The sequence below is a fragment of the Gavia stellata genome, chromosome 4, assembly GCF_030936135.1.
Source record: "Gavia stellata isolate bGavSte3 chromosome 4, bGavSte3.hap2, whole genome shotgun sequence".
Classification (NCBI taxonomy): domain Eukaryota; kingdom Metazoa; phylum Chordata; class Aves; order Gaviiformes; family Gaviidae; genus Gavia; species Gavia stellata.
Window position 1 is genome coordinate 68,570,102 of NC_082597.1, and position 17,672 is coordinate 68,587,773.

The following is a 17,672-nucleotide window of genomic DNA, read 5'->3' on the forward strand; positions in this document are numbered from 1 at the left end:
ATTGGTAGTGATGAAGTACCAACCCCAACTCCAGTTAAGGTGGCCACGCTGTTTAAAACTTCTGATTGTTTCTAACCTTCAGTTTCTAGTTGTTGGATCTTAATGGTTTTTGGACAGCACAACCCATTTGGAATTTTTGTTGCCTGTGAAGGAGCTTTGAAGTTGTGATCAATTTGCACCATAATTTTTGGGTTGATTTTTTTTTTTTCCCTAAAGAAAAATTATGCTCCTGCACTCATTCTTTGAACTCTCTTCAATATATCAATATCGTTTTTAAATTGTAGACACAAAAAGTGGACATGGTATACCTCTAGTGGGTTGCACTAGTGCCAAACAGGTAATAAGGTGTCCCTCTACATAAAGCTTTTCTTGTTTATGTCAAAGAATTATAGAAATTCTCCTAGCGTGTAATAATGGGGTATTAAACATAAAACCTGGAACAGAAGTTGGGTAATAGAGCATTCTTCAATATTCTTGGCAATATTGCGATGATATCTGGTGGCTAGAAGTTCCCACTGGCTAAACTGAAAAACAAATATGGTGCATCGTTTAAATAGTGCATGTTGCACATAACTTGGGAACAAGTAGGGTTTTTTCCCCTTTTTGTTATCTTTTTTAAAATAAAGGAATCATTGAACATATAAAAACATTAAAAACATAATATATATCTATATTGTTATAATAATTTAAGTTGCATTCAGAGGTAAGAAGATGCTGAAGTTTACCAATCTGTTATGGAATAATATCATTTACATGTGAAAGTTTTTTATGTGTGAAAGTAGAACAAAGGAATAATGCTTTATTACTTTATCAGAATGGGTAACTTGCAAGGAATGAAGGATTAGTGTTGTATTTTTCTGATCCTGACATCTGTGTGTGGCCCTATGCTTTCAATTATTGTGCAAAGTCCTGTTTTGAAGATGAAAATACTAATTTTCATTCATCTATGTGGTGTGTGTCCACAATAGAATCTGAATACATCAGAGAGATGATATATTAGTATTTCTCCATTCTGCCACTGAAAGATAAGTATGTAATCTGTATTTCACAATTAAGAAGGCTATCTATGTACCGCCTTCCTTCAGCAGCCACACTTAAATCTGTTTTAGGGAGGTTCAGTCTGCCTGTAGCCCTGTTTTCAGTCTCTTTAGAATTGTAGGCATGTTGCCAAAATTAAGTCCTTACTATGCAGTCAAGAGGTGGGAGGTGTTGTTTTTCAGCAGGTTATGTCATCCAAATCACAGTGGAATTACTTAAGATGATAGAAGTAGGACATTTCCTTTGCTGAAGTGCAAAGCATCACTTCAGACAGTGGACAGGCCTTTCTAAAGAAAAAGCTTAGAAGAATTCTATTTGAAGAAGAATTTCTATTTGGGAAAATGCTGTGCAATGTAAAAAGCAGACACTGTTGTGTCAGCATCCCTTTAGTGGCATGCTGTTCTCCTACTGTGTATTCCATCTTTTCCATTTCCACAGTAGTAGTTGCTTTTATGTTCTCATGTCAGAGACCATGTCTCTGCACAAGTGGAAATTATCTTGTAAGTAATTGCACTACTAAAATGAAAATAATGCATTGTTCAAAATAGACTTTTGGCATATTATTTTTTGACCTTCTTATCTTTTGTTTTCTCAGTTTCTAAAAGTTCACAAGAATTTGTTTTAATGTCTTTTCTATTATCAAGCTGTGTCATTTTATTCTATAGTAACAGTCCTTTGATGGTTGTACGACTAATGTGACAGGAAGAGCCGGAGATACAACTGTCTGCATTTAGTGAAAGCTCATGCAATTCAGAATAGGATACTTTTCACTCTTGGATCTTTCTTCACCTTTTTAAGCTTAAAAAATCATCTTCAGGTGATCCCTTTTTCCCATATATGAATTTTGAAGTTAGGAAAAGCAACTTTTTTAAAATCTGAAATTTGGGAGATTCAAACCCTCTTTTCTTCCAATCCCATATAACTTTTTGTTAAGTGGACATAAATTTGAGCATGCTGCCACGATGCGACTGGGGTGTCTACAGCTGTGGACTGTTTTTGCTAGTTTCATCTCAAAGGAGTTAAATGACATTCTTGGAGTTGTGTTGTTTATATGTATGTTCTTAGTAGGTGCTCTCATAGCCAAGCAGAGGTTACAGAATAATTTGGTATTACAGCGATATAGGATCACAGAATCACAGAATCACTACGGTTGGAAAAGACCTGTAAGATCATCAAGTCCAACCTGGGGGGAAAAAAAAAAAAAAAAAACAAAAACAAAAAAAAAAAAAAACCAACACCCACCACACAACAACAACAAGCCACAACCCACCCAACACCACACAGCACCATGTCCATCAAGCTACATCCCACAATGACACATCCACACGCTCCTTGAATATCTCCAGGGAGGGTGACTCTACCACCTCCCTGGGCAGCCTATTCCAGTGTTTCACTACTCTCTCAGTAAAGAACTTTTTCCTAATATCCAGCCTGAACCTCCCCTGGCGCAACTTGAGGCCATTTCCTCTAGTCCTGTCACTAGTCACTTGGGAGAAGAGACCAACACCCAATGTGTACCACATTGGGATGTGTACCACAACGAGCATTCTCAAATACCACCTCACCTAATGTACTACACGTGAATTTACGAAAAGGATGGTGTGTGTCTTAACCTCTCTGTTCCTCTCAGCCTGGGAATCGCAGGAAAAGACTTGAGAATTCTGAGAAGGGACTAGATAGAGCATGTGGGGCATGTATGAGCCTCTCCAGAGGCATAGTCAGAAGTCATGTTTCTTTCTTATTCAGATGTTTGTGTACTTTTACAAGCAGTGCTGTTCACTTCAGCCAAATTGATACAGGCCTGCTGTTCCAGAGCAGTAAAGTATCTGGATGCATCTCCAGCAATATGCTGCTTGGTGAATGCATGAATGGAGTCCACTCTGCAAACTTCAGATATGGAGATTTTTCAGGAGGAAGCCACTCCTATCACTTGAGTTGTACAAAAGCATCCTTTGAAAATTTCTGAAGGTTCCAGTCTAGCTGCAGAGTCGTACATGCTAAGATATTGAAAAAGTGTCTGTAACAAAATTGTGCCAGTGGCAAGACAGAAACTCACTCTATCCAGAGCTCACAAGAGGGACTGACAGCCACAATACCTTGTAATTATGGTGCAATTCTTAAATCAACATGTTAGAGCTGGCTGAGATGGAAACAGGGAAAAAAATATACCACAGCTGCCTTAAGGAAGGCAGAGATCTCAGAGAAGCTGAGATCATTCCCGATGGAGGAAGACCAGGAACACGGAAGAAGAGTCATGTTTTTCACTACAGGTACTGAAAAGAGCACTGAGAAACAGGCGGAGGGTGTTGGATCTGCTCCCCATCATATTTCTAAATGCTCAGGCTGGTCTAGAGAGTTAGAAGCTCATCATAGCTTGTTCTTATTAAGGCAATATGTAGCACTGATTTTTGTCTCTGATCCTTGATTGAGGGTAATAAGATAAGCTCTGAGTTTCTTATGGGCAGAGTATGTGGCAGACTGTTCTATGCTTAGCTGAAATGACATTTTTAAACCAAATTCAACCTCATGATGAGCTGCTTTTCTAACATTATGCATAGCAGCATAACCAAATGAATATCTAAAATATTACCTCTGAAGAGGTGTCAGCTGGAATAGTAAGTAGTGGAGACAGACTGGAAAAGTAGTTTCATTGATGTGTCTCAAGAAAAATGCTGAGGATGAAGTAGGTAATAAAAGTGACATGAGAATGTTGCTCCAGCTTGTACTGATGATATCCTGTGTGCTGACAGCTTCTTTTTTCTTCTTCTGAGGATAAGCACAGAAAATGGTAGAAAAACATTCAGCTGGTTGGGCTGATTGCTGTCTGCTTCGAAAAAGCTTCAGCTCTGCTAAGGCGATGATCCCAGAGATAATGCCTGCAGTCTTTAGACGGCCCTATGATCAAGCCCCTGGAAAGAGCATCTCAGTGTAGTATGTTCACCCTCCTTAGATTTAACATCAGCCTATTCAAGATAAAGTGGGTGCCTCATTGATTTAAAACCTGTTGAATAGGTAGAAGCCATATCTGTTTGACTGGAGACAAGAAGCAGCATGACCCTAACCCTGTAGGCAGATAGAAAAGTGGAAGAGTGCTTGAGACCAACAGCATGAGACCAACAGCGTGGAAGGCTGGTCATGAGAAATTACTGATTATGCTGTGCTTTGGCCATCAGTTGAGAAGAACAGCAGAGAGGAATGCACACTGCCCTTTCTTTGGGCTGTACGTTACAGGCAGATACAGGAGATCTTGGGCCAAAAGAAAAGTCTGGCTGGACTGTTTAGATTTGAGTAAATCCATTATGTGAATGCAGGTACAGGTAAGCAGAAGAACAATGGTGGTATTACTCCACTCTGGTCTATATGGTGTCAGTGATACATGGCTAGAGACTCTGAAGTTTTCTGTTGACTATGGGGGAAACAAATATATTTAGAGGGGTTTTCTGGTTTATTTTTTCAGGAGGTATTTTTTTCAGAAAATACGACCCTATACTGCAAACATGCTTGTAAAAATAGCTTCTTAGGAAATACACAAGTATAGTATTTGAAGGCAGACAAACCTTCTACTGGATTTTCTTGTTATTACCATTCACAGGCATCGACTTACGCAAATGGTGTCGTGCCAAACGTAGGCAAAATTCTTCTTGTGGCCCTTGTCATATCACTACACATTTCTATCTTGCTCACTTCACAGCTATGTAAGAACACTTAACAACCTTAAAAGATAAGTAGTGTTTTCAGTATTTTGAAATATACTATACAACTCTATCTTTCTCATTCAAATAATTAATTATATGGAGCAAGTTGCATGTATGACTACCATACAAAATGTTATCTCTTCACCATGTCTATTGAAAATATGAGTTCGTGGATGGTTTTTTGGGTTTGTCTTTTAGGTGTTTGAGGAGAGTGGGTGGCTAACCTGTGTGTGTGTGCACATATACAATTTGTTGTTAGGTTAACTGATATTGCAGTTCATACTCTATGGGCACCAAAGTATTTTTATGTCATACAATATTAACATTCTAACAGTATTCACATTCCTACATTTAACATTAGTACGTGGTGTAAGGACAATGCTATTTGAAGACAGTTAATGAAAAAGTGGAATAGATACTATATTGTTTCTCCTGTATTCTCACTTATTGGTTTGAAACCTCTAACTACTTTACATGGTAGAACAAGTTGTTTCAGCTTTCTATCTGAAGCATGCTAGTTCTCTGAATTTACATCAACAGAAATATCACTTGGACTTTTGTGTCCTCCTGTCTGCGTACTCTGAGCTTCTAGAGCAATGTGCTGGATAGTCATGTACTTTCAGCTATGTTTGAGGCCCAGTGGAGAAAGATTTTCATCATGCATAATTCAGTGTTGCTACTCCGGGGTAATAAAGTTGGAAAAAGAGAGTTATCAACACAGCTGCACCCTATAGCTTGTTGAAACAAAAACCACAGCATTATTGTTTTCAGTAAACATCATCTAGTCAAATAAACTAGGTGTATGTCTTCCATGAGAAACTAGTAATAGTTTACATTAGTTTAGCAGGCAGATGATAGGGGGTTTTAGTGGACTCAGCTGTCATTTCAACAATTTGAGTAAGTAGGTAGTCAAAGATGCATTTTCTGTTGTACACTTTTAGCTGAGGCTATGATTCTGTTGAATGAACTTTCACCTATCCTTTCGTTGATATGAGAAGTGATAAAAAAAGATGTATGAACTGGTAACATCAGAAAGCAGCACTGAATTATGCTGTGTATTAGAAAGAGAAGCTTCTAGTAATTCTGTTTGTATTTGGTAAGTGAGACAAAGTGCTGTTAGGCTAACTCTTGCTTTCTTTTCTGCTGGTACAGGAGATTCATCGTCGATTTGAAAATGCTCCTGATACAGCCAAGACAAAGGCTCTGCAAACTGTTATTGAGATGAAGGTAAATGATTGCATATAGGCAGCAGTAGAGTTTGTTCTCTAAAAATGGGGTTTCAAATGAAAGGTGACTCTACCAAATATCGTATATATTTCTGTCAGTCTTCTAATTTAAAATAAGTATATTTATTTTATACTATTTTATTATCTATTATTATTTTATTTGTTATTATTGATCAGCAAAGAGGCAGAGCTGCTTCATGATACAATAGAAACCTGCCTTCTGTCTGCCTGCAGCAGATTTCTTTCCGTTAACCAAGAGTCCATTGTATTATAAGGATGGGAATAATGGATTAGTAGGTTTTTACAATGATGTGGGTTATTTTCATTTTGTAGTATCAACATTTGAAATACTGCTTTGCATTCTGTGTGTCAACAAAGTTAGCAATTTACAAACTCAAAACCCACTTAAAGAATGGGTCATATAGCTAGAAAAATGTCTGTATGTCGTTGTAAACCTAACTTGTCTAGATGAATTTGTGATTGAATTCTTAAACCATTAACTCAAGTATCTAATGGAACAGTGGCAATTTGCCAAGAGCTCAAGAGCCACAAGTGGAGTGTGTGGTCTACACAGTTTTATGCAATCATATTTCATATTGTATAGTCCATAAAGTACATCAGACAGGGTTTGGGCAAATATAGTTAAAAAATTGGAAACTGCCCTTGCAAACTATTCTCTTCCATTTTTGCATCCTCCCTTTCTCCCTCTTTCTTTATCTGTGTTTTTTTCTTTTATTTTCCTTCTTTTTTTCCCTTCCAGCTCTTTCCATTCCATCTTAATGTTTTCCATAGTCATTTCCCATCTTTCTACTCTGGAACCTTTCATTTACCGTCTTTCTTCTCTTAGTCATCTTTGTGGTTCATAGTGATGAAAACTAATTGACCATCTGGCAACAATAAGCTGTCTTTGCTATCAAAAGAGAAACACTGGTATTTCTGAGAAATTATGCGAGTGCTGAAACTAAATACTGTTGTAAATTACAATGTATCACTTCACCTTACTACCTGTCTAATTTTTTATTGCAAAAGTCCGCTTTACTGATTTTAACTTAAGCATCAAAAATTAGGCCGGAGATCTAACTAGATCTTCATAATGGTCCTTTAGAAAAATCTTATCTCATGAATGAAAACCTGTATGTGAAAATCTTTCATGTCTTTTACAGCTGTGCTTGGATTATCAGACGAAAAAAAAATTATGAAGGATTGGTCTATGAAAGAATGGAGGATAGTTTCAAATCCTATCTGTATTTCAGAAAAGACAAAATATTTTGGAGAAAGAAATAAAAAAAATAGACTGCTTTAAGAGATTACAATTCATAAATACATATCTATCTTCATGAGTATGCATGAAGCTCTGTGTGCTATATGAATCTGTTCTTGCTGTTCCTAACACATAAGACTTCTAAAGAAACAGTAAACAAAGTAGATTGAAAACCTGATAGTCCTGTAAAACTATGAGGATAACAGTAGATTGACCTTTTTATTTTTCCAGATGTGTATTTTTTAACCATGGAAATGTTTTATATGTTGTATATGTGAGCCAGAATACTTGAAGGATCCTCTACTGCTTTATCCACTCAAAACTAGATTGTCCACTCAAAACTAGATTGTTGCATCTTTTCCTTGCTTATGGTGCTTTTCGTTCTCCATTTGTGACCCCACTTAAATTACTAGTAGCACAAACCTGTTGTTTTGCTGTTCTTGCAGTCACATTTTCCTGTTCATTCAGGTAGAATTAAATTTCTCTATTTTATGTTGGCTTTGCATTACAAGGTAATCTTTTTTCATGTTCCTTTATTTATTCATCATATACCATGTCCCTGTTCCTAGCCATGTTTTCTTTCAGTATTAAACTCTTTCTTTCCTTGAAAGGTATAAAAAAATTTTAAAATGTGTACGTGAGCACTCAGCCAGATGTTATGTAAAGAGGTGTAGACTGATTTCTGCAGGAACTGCAGGAGTAAATTTCAAGGGCATTATTTCCTTTTTTTTCATTCCAGTGGTATGTTAACAAATCATCTAACTGTGTATCTTTATCTGTATCTTCTAATAATTTTCAGGATTCAAAAATTTCGTCCATGGAGCGTGGCCTCCGGGATTTGGAAGAGGAGATTCAGATGTTGAAGTCAAATGGAGCTCTGAGCACAGAGGAGCGTGAAGAGGAAATGAAGCAAATGGAGGTGTACCGTAGTCATTCCAAATTCATGAAAAATAAGGTATTGAGAAAACAAATTACAGTAGTAAGATAAACTGAGCTTAGCGAACAGATGAGAGAAATTTTCATACTTCATAAGGATTTCCCTTCCCTTGGTTCCCATTCAAGTGCTGGGAAACAGATTTTATTTGTATTCTGCCATGAAGCCACTAAAATAACTTGAAAATATTTAAGATAATTTTAAATTCAAATTTCAAAATATTATAATGGTTGTTCAGTAAGGTTAGTGGCCCAAATTCTGCTTTTACTGTCACACCTGACTGACTTTTATTTCAGAAGGATTTTGTGTTTATCTTTAGACCGTTATACGTTATAATCCATTATACTTCTAGGTTTTATTTGGTCTAGAGTCTTTTCAAATGTAGTCTGTTGAAAAAAGAGTCTTTCTTTTTTGCAACTGTTGTACTATAACTGGTAGGTCTTTTTATTATGTAAAGACTGAAAAGACCATGAACTGTCACTACAATGGCTTTCCATTACACTCCTCTTCCAGTAGTGGAGTCAGAATGACAGTAGATTCTACAACAATGGTGGTGCCAACATTAATTTGTACTGTTGGGAATACAGGACAGATACAGCAGTGAGACATGTTAATCCTCAGGTATAAAGATGGACACTGACTACTGAATTGTCTATAGCCAAAAGTCAATTCATTCTTTGTTTCTCCCAAAGAAGTGTTTCTCAGTCTTTTAGTGGGCCCTAACATTTTCTAATGAAGATTCAGGCCACCTTGTACAGTAAATTTAAGTATATCGTGAGCAGACCTGCTTTTCTTAGTTAGCTTTTGTGTACTCCCTGCAAGCAGTGTATAAATCCCTGGAACAGAGGTTGAAAATTACTTTACTAGGTACTGAGCTATTGTAACCTACTTCATTTGTCCTGCTTGAAATTATTTGTTGAAAGAAGAATGCTGGAGAAAGTTTCTTGGAGAACTGTTACTTGACCTAAAGTAGAAACATGTAATAAGTGTGTGTTTCTTCCACTTCCCGCATGCCAGCTCACTGATTTACCTCAAGATAACCACATCTGTCCTTTTATAGTTTTGCCTTTTATCCCACTTAGTTGCTTCTAGGAATTGAAGGATATACCCCCCTTCAAATTAGGAATGGAGAGACAATTTTAGCACCTCTTCCTTCCAGCCCTTCTTCTTTCTTTCTTCTTTCCTTCTTTCCTTCTTCCCTTGTTAGCAACTCTTCAACTTCCCCTTCTCTCCCTCTGTGGGCCTATAGATCTGTTGAGCTACTCAGTTTCTGGATCTCTTCTGTCTACTGTGTCTGCTTATTTATTTTCCCGCAGAAAATTTGCTCTTTTTCGATAACTATTCACTCATGCCTTGTAGCCAGCTCCAATCTTGATGTCTTGCTGCCTTACCTTGTTTTGTAATTGCACCACATTTATTTTTTCAGTATTGTATTGTATAGTCATCTGTGGCTGTATCTTGACAATTAACTTTATTTCTCTTAAAATGAAAAATGTCCCTTTTCCTGTCCTAATTTCCTCATGAATTCCAGTTTCAAAAATTGTTGGGTGAAGTGCCCCATGTGTGACATATATAAACATAACCATAACTTTGTTTCATAATCAAATTCTTGTCTGGCAGCCTATATGAAATCACAGAGACATTAAACTTTTGAGAAGACTTAATGAAGAATGGAAGAGAAAATGAGTGACCAGTGTTGATCCTTCTGTTCAGTTCTTTGTCACTTTTAGTTACTTGGATTGAAACAGGCTAACTAGAAGCTGACAAATGATAAATATTTAAAAGCATAACAATGTCGTGACAGGTAGAGCAACTGAAGGAAGAGCTAAGTGCCAAAGAGGCTCAAGGGGAGGACCTGAAAAAAAGAGTGGCTGGTCTCCAGGCCGAGGTCTCTGCAGTAAGATTTATCTTTTGTGTGCAGCGGCCATTCACTGGGGCTTGCTAGCTCTCTGGCTTTTGGGGTAGCTTTTCTTCTCTTACCTTCTTTATGACTTGATATAACAGTAGAACTAACAGCCTGCTCAGCCTTGTAGCTGCCTTTTTGTTTACATGGTTTTGGTGTCCATAACATCACTCTTCAACTGAACATCTGTATTTGTTTTGTTACTGGTTTTTTTAATGGTATGAACTGTTTTAGCAGTAACTTATTCTTCTCTATTGAAGCAGATTTTCAAAAGTATTCAGCACCCATTTTGGGACCAGACTTTCAAAGATATATTTGCTTTCCCTAGTAGAACGAAAATAATTTGAAAAGATGTGCTGAACCCTCTTAACATTGTTTCACAAAAAATAACAAAAGGTGGATGCTGAACGCTTTTTTAAAAATGATGGTTTAATTTTAGCAGCATGAATTTAGGTTATTTCTTTGCTGTGAAATTAGTGCATTTGCTGAGTGATCATAGTGTCTCACTGAGAAGAGAGATGTCAGCACTTAATGCTGCCTTGCAACTTGGAATGGTATGCACTGCATTCTTCCTGAAGAGCTTTAGCACATGGGCAGTGTGGGCTTACAGCTCTGAAATGGGGATTTCCAGAGAGAATGATCTTAGGGTGCTACTTGGGAGTGTTAATGTAATGAAATGTGGTTGTGTTTAGATGAGAGCATTTCACCAAAACACAGGTATTTAGGGTACACATCTCTTCTGAGATGACTCCAAAAAGAATTTATCTTTTCAAAGAAAGATGAAACTCATTTGAGGAAGTTTTACTATAATTCAGGCTACCAACTAGTTTAAAAAGTTGTGTCATCTGAAATTTTTAAGGAGCCTTTTTTGTTTAGATACTTCAGGGACCATAACTAGCAGTAAATAGTTCATATCTTGCCAGCTATTCTGCTGTGCCTAGCAGTATTGTGCAACTGGTTGTATTGGCCAGTAGCTGACAGCAGAAATAATGCTGCTAACATTAATACTTTTGTATCTAATTTAAATAGGTGGTGAAATCATTCTGTAGGCATACTTGCTTTTAGTAAAAATATGAAAAAAAAAAAAAACCCAAACCTAGTATGTTTGAATTAAGTGAACAATAAACTATTGAATAGTTCTATAAATTAAATTCTTCTTCCACTCCTTCCTGTTAATCCATTTTAAAAATTTAGTTTGTGTGAGGTTTTCTGAGATACTTGTCCTCCTTCTTCCGCTCCCCTTCTTCATTATCTCCTCATGTACACTGTTTCACGTTGGAACACTGGAGTCCTCAATGACATCTTTTGATGCTGTTTTAATACTCTTCGGTAAAGAGTTTTCTTTCTTTAATTGCCCATTATTGAAAGTGTTGTCAAGATAAAACACACTTGCCCGTACTTTTTCCTCTCAGTTATTTCTACTAGTACGTGCATTTATTCTAATTTTTTTTAAATATTATAGCTTATATCAATTTAATTTAGTTCTTGACACATTCCCAAAAATGGAAGATGACCTGGACAATTTTTTTCGCTTGTGATGACCTTGAATTTCTGTTTTGAAGCATTGAACAACATACTTTAGGGATTGAGGGATTATTTTTTTTTTAATGTCACAAACAAAATTGTTGAAGTTAAAAAAGGGAAAAATGTTTAGTTTTTAGAGATATGTCCACCTCTGCTATATAATAAGTAAAACATCGCTATTTTATTCTGTGAGATGTATAGGAGGCAAACCAGAAAGTTGGTTATAAACTTGGACAGAAGTCTACCTTTAGACTTCCCTGTCCTCTTTTATTTTTTTTTTTTTCAGTTGTACATCGAAATTGTCCTGGGTGATGACTGCACTTAGAATGAGATTTCATCTCATTTCAGTGCTTTACTTTTAAAATGTCTTACTGTTTGTCTTTTTAAATGATAATCCAACCTACATTTGTTAAAATAAATTGGCATTTCCATACTGATTTAATTCACTAAATTAAATCTAGGAAATTGCTCTCAAAGTGCAATTCCAAAACCAGTTTTCATGTTGGTTTTGATGCATATTTGCATCTGCTTTAAGAAGCTTCCATAAATTAAAAAGGTATTTCTTAGAAGATTGAAATGTTGGTTTTGTAAATAGTGGGAAAAGTAAAGGTGTCTTCACATACTCTGTAAGCATGAGGCTGGGTTGTTGGGTAGAGAGATGGACGGAAACTCGCTGCTTTGACATTTCAAAGCACACCTCATGCTTCTGAGAGAGACCTGTAGGTATCTCATCTTTTCTGATACTACAGGATAAGGGCACGTTCTCATTACAGTTCTGCTTCATCTTAATTAAAAACTTATCCCTGCTAAGTTACTGGGTTTGGTCAGTCTTTTGAAAGCAGACTGACTCTGTTAAAAACAACTTCTCTTGAAAAATTGATGCTATTGCTCTCTCCTCTTTTTCCTTATATCTTTATGATCATGACACAAATTTTTGCTGGCCTTCCATTCAAAATAACTGAATCCCAATTCTGTGGGATAAGTTTAGAGTATCATACTGTTTATTGGTATTTACAGTTATTTTTGTAAGGACTGTATAAATTATTTTTTCCTTTGCCCATCTTTTCTTTCTCTTTCAGATTGGTCAGGTGAAACAGGAGCTGTCACGCAAAGACACTGAGTTGCTGGCCTTGCAGACAAAGCTGGAGACCCTCACAAATCAGTTCTCTGACAGCAAGCAACATATTGAAGTTCTCAAAGAGTCTCTTACAGCTAAAGAGCAAAGAGCTGCTATCCTGCAGACAGAGGTGAAATGGGCAATTCTGTACTTACTGACTTGTCATAGAGAAAGAGATAGAAAACGTTAATTTCTTTTCTTCTTGCTTAGGTTATACAATCCCATAGTCATTTGATACTGCTTGTTCTGAGCACGTTGCATCTTTGATTATATGTTTGATTTTCTAGACCAAGGGATTGATCGTGAAGACAAATATGGTGTATAAGTGCACGTGTTTTCCTGTGGATGAATACACGCTTGTACAACATGGTCCACTAACATGCAGTCACTAATATTATTTTTCCTAGGCACAGATAAATTGGAAGTTGCAATGCCTGAGCTGGGGGGGTTTATTTTCAATGACCTTGTAGCTAAAAGAGATCAGAGAAAGGAGGAGTGTTCCAGTAGTATACAACTCGCTGGGGCTTCACTGCTGCTGTCATCATGTACGGACACTCTTGCATGTAAGCCTGTGCTTACACCTGAAGTATGGGCTTTCATGTTTTATGATGCATATTCCAAGATAAAGGAAAAGTATTTTCAAAACTGTGTTTCGATAACAAATGCTTAATAAATTCCCATATTATGTAAGACACAAGTGTATATCTGAACATCAAATGGATAATAAGTACAGCACAAATTTATTGCTTCTGGACATTCTTTGAGAACAAGCATGAAATGTTCTGTGAAGACAGCTTTTCAATCGCCTCGCTTGGAAAATTGTAGTGTTAGTAGAAGTCCAAAAGATGGCGGTCATGCATCAAAAAATATTTGTGTTGTTACAGCTAAAACAGTAAAAAGCCAAAGGAGCTATGAAAAGGCATGCAGAAAATTTGTGGGTAACACTGGTAGAAAGATTCCATATTACAAGAGTGTAAGAGAATTTATTTGAACTTTTTACGCTCATGTAGCTTTCCTGTAGCCATGCTCAGTGAATCTATGGGTGCACATGGCCTTGTCCACATGGAGAGATCAAGTTACATAGTAAATATCTTTTAATGTTCTAAGATAGCTTTCCTGATTATTCTCAGATTTATGTAGAAGTTGAAATCACAGAATCAGTTTCCTTTAAAGCAGTAGTGTTGTAGACATGACAGTGAAAGACTGTGAATTACAGAAGTCTTGCAGGGAGAGACAATATCTGACACAGATATGGAAGAAAATTCAGACAGGGCCACAAGTTTATCTAGCTCTGAAATAAAGGCAGCGGTTTTAAAGTTTAAGTACAAATTGAGAACAATAGCTCTGTGTTAAACTTGATTGTATTAACAGGTAATTGGGTAAATAATTTGAGGTGACTGAACAGGGAGGAGATAGCAGATGGAGAGGTGTTAAGCTTCTCTGGAACAAAAAGAGAAAGGTATGCGCTCAAAATCTTATCTCTTTTTAAAAAAAAAAATGCAGTTAAAAAGTTGCCTTCCTAGTTCCGTATTGGATAGAAGGAAAATGGGTTAAGTGACCAATTTTAGTTGTGACTTAATTCTATAAGCTAGAAACCTTAATTTTGAATGTCTGCTTTTATTTTATATTGACACTTTTGGATTATTCACTTGAGACAAGGTTCATTTGCATTAGTTGTTATAACTGTGAAAGTGTGCTAGTTTACAATCATAAACTTCTTGTTAAATTTGTTCATTCTTTTTTGCTAGTCAGGAATGTACCCTAGATTTGTACGTGTTTATTTTAAAAAATATTTACATTTCAAAATATCATTGGAAGTAGGTATTACGTAAATAAACATTTTAAAATGTAAATTGCAGATTTTGATCCATTACAGTGATTGAAAATAATATAGAGATATTAAATCACTGTGCAATATTGTGACAAACCTATGAAGCTAGAAACACATTTCTCGTGTTACTTTTAAATAATAAAAAGCAGTACTTTTCTGCCTATGAGAGATGCAGTTCTGGAGTTGCTGTGGAGCTAAAACATTAACGGTACTGTTTTAGAATGATGTTTTTATGATAGATTTAATGGATTCAATACAGTCCAGCATGTTCTCCATGGTAAGATGTGGCAATCTGGTATGGGTTTAACACGTATGAAGTGTTGTTGGTTATCAGGCTATTACATTGTGTCAAAATAGATATTTAGAATGATCCATTTATGTTCCTGAGAATTTTTATGTAATTCCAAGAAGATATTTATATTTTTTGTAAGATAATTACATCTTTTTTATACTTGCTGATGTTCTTGCCAGAAAGCTCAACAATTAAGTCATCATACACAGTTACCTTTCTTCTGTCTTCACAAGTGATCCTCTCAAGTGTAAGATGAAACATGTTGATAAAATACAGCGTTGAGATTTGCATTTGCATTGTGATTGTACTGTGATGTATTTGGGATTTTTTTAAGGAAAAGATATCTTTCTATACAAGAGTTTTCACTGGGAATAGGGCAGGAATGTGAGATCCTGCCTGGCCTCAGTTGTTGACAGCACTGGTCAATGTTAAAACATAACTAGCTTCTCTCTATACACCTCGAGAGAGTTATCAGGAGGGAGAGAGGTGTATTTTCTGTCATATATTGGCAGGCATCTTCATAGGGGATTGGTATTTTAAAGTCATATTTAAATAAAATTTTGAGAGAAAAGAGCATACCTTCACAAGCCTCTGCCTTTTAGTCTTCTGTAAAGAAAACTGCAGGTAGGTGGGGAAAAGATGTTGGTACAATATCTCAAAAATGGATTTGCCACCTGCCACACTAGAACTACAAAGAACAGTGAGCTGTTTGTGGGGTGTTTATCTTGCGGGCTATTGGGTGGAGAGGATATTGTGGTTAACTTTTCCATTTGTGAAGGAACCTTTAAAAATAGCTCTAAAAATGTACAATCTCTTTGTAAACAAAACAGAAAATAAATCCCTATTTATTTTGGAATTAAGACTTCATCCATATAAAGTTTCTGTTTTGCCCAATAAGCCCTTTAGCTTAGGTCAGTGCCAGAAGGTACGTGGCTTCAGTGGGAGTTTAAATTAATCAGTGAGAACGTTCCCCTTTATTTTTGTATACTGCCCAAGCTGGCATGGTTCTGTAATTGGTCTGTTCCTTATAGTAAATTCAGATTAATAATCAGTAGAAAAATGAATCCAGTCCTCTGGAAGTATTTTATTTGTTCTGAATGTCTCAGTAGAACATAAAATTCTCTAAGGGTCTGTCTTTATTGGAGCTTATACTGGCATGCATTTTGAAACTATAGTAGACTGTCCCAAATCAGAGACAGTTAGGGAGTGGATCACACTTAGTGAGGAATGTGTGAATGGGAGCTCGGTGTCTCTAGCAAGACTTGTTAGCACCGGCTATGTTAAGACCTACGCTTATACCTCCAAGCATTAAGCTCAGTTCACAGAACGGAGTTCACTGTGTTTAGGTGTTTAATACCATGTGCTAGAGATTATGGAAGAACATTTGAACTGATTTCTGACCTGAGCAGGCCCTGGAAGCAGTACATCTGTCCTGCATTGAATTTATAACCCTAACAGGAACCAAACAGGCTCTGCACAGAGCCAGGTGTGTGTGCCTCTGCTCCATGGCATAGTCATGTAATCTAAGTTGTCCAGGTAACTGGGATCTGTATGTTCATAAAGAATTCATTCTCAATTCTTCTACAAGACCGTACTGGATATTGCTGCAATTTTTATAGGAAGGTGAAGAGTCAACTCTAACGTAATTGATAAGAAAGATCAATGTCAAAAATAAGTCTTGTGAACTACCACTGTCTTCAAAATCAGTCAGTAAACATAGCTTATAAGTCTTAATTAGAGACTATGCTATCAGGAAAACAGCTTAACTCTTACTGTGTTTATACGATGTGTTTGCAAGATAGTAATAGAATGTCAGAAAACTGATCCTTTTTAAAATGTACTTATTTCAGGTACTTGGAGATTTCACATAGCAGTATCTACTGTAGGATAAAAGCAACATTTCACCTTGCATACCAAATATAATTTTTTCTCTTCCTCTGTGCATTTCTCAATTATCTTTGAATTCTGAGTGCTAACATAGCTAGAATTACTTCAACATCTACTTTAAAAAGTAGTTGGCTCTTGTTAGAAACTACAGCAAGCTCTGAACACGTATTTTACGATTGATATTCTGTCTGTTCCTTTCGCTGCCAGTAATGTAGTCATACCAACAGAGAATAAAAGTTTCAAATTTTGCCATTACAGAGAAATCAGGGCTTGGATATCACGTAGGGGAGACTGTACTTTCTGATATAACTGAATGGAGTAGGGCTTGGTTCACTGATGTAAATCAGTAGTTCAGCCGTGGTTTGGACAGGTGGCAGGTAGATAGGAAGAGTTGCTCAGTCTCAGGAAAAGAGTAGAGTGCTGTTTTTTCTAGGCATCCCTGACATCTTCCTAAACCTGAGTGGGAATCACTAGTGTCATACTACCCTGATTGCTACTGTACACTGGGGAGGATGGTAAAAATGAGAAAAAATATGTGTGCAACCTAAGTCCTATTGACTCAAGCTCCTGAGTCAGTTCTGAAACTCACTGTGGACTTTTGAAACTTTTAGTGATTTCCATAAGTTGTAAGTTGGGAGTATTCTTAAAGCTAAGACTTTAATCTAATTACAGAATCCAAGATTTAAAAAAAGGCTTAAGAATAAATTTAAAATAAATATTATGTCATTTATTGTGTTTATTCTGGTAGTCATTGGAGCTACAAACGTTCTAGTTTGTCTTAGAAATTTGGAGTTCTACATGCTTAATGTATTGGCTATACATATTAGGAACAGAGTCATAGAGTATTATTTACTGCTCCTGGAAAATTCTGTGAAGACAGATCAATGGTTCCCAACACAGTTTTTCATACATGTTTCTTACAGTGAAGAAATTTAAGTCTTATGTATGGTACTTAGCTGGAAAG

The 17,672-nt window shown here is 36.4% G+C and overlaps 1 protein-coding gene across 3 annotated transcripts in view; it reads left to right on the forward strand.

Annotated features, from left to right (window-relative positions):
• Positions 1-17,672, forward strand: part of ERC1 (ELKS/RAB6-interacting/CAST family member 1) — a 291,590-nt gene that overhangs the window by 66,833 nt on the left and 207,085 nt on the right. For 2 of the 3 annotated variants that reach the window (XM_059816572.1, XM_059816573.1), the window contains exons 3-5: positions 5,886-5,960; positions 8,020-8,175; positions 12,661-12,828. In XM_059816572.1, the coding sequence (XP_059672555.1) occupies positions 5,886-5,960; positions 8,020-8,175; positions 12,661-12,828 (399 nt within the window). Of the gene's footprint in view, positions 1-5,885; positions 5,961-8,019; positions 8,176-9,958; positions 10,043-12,660; positions 12,829-17,672 lie in introns of all 3 variants that reach the window. The other variant, XM_059816571.1, reaches the window with a different exon arrangement.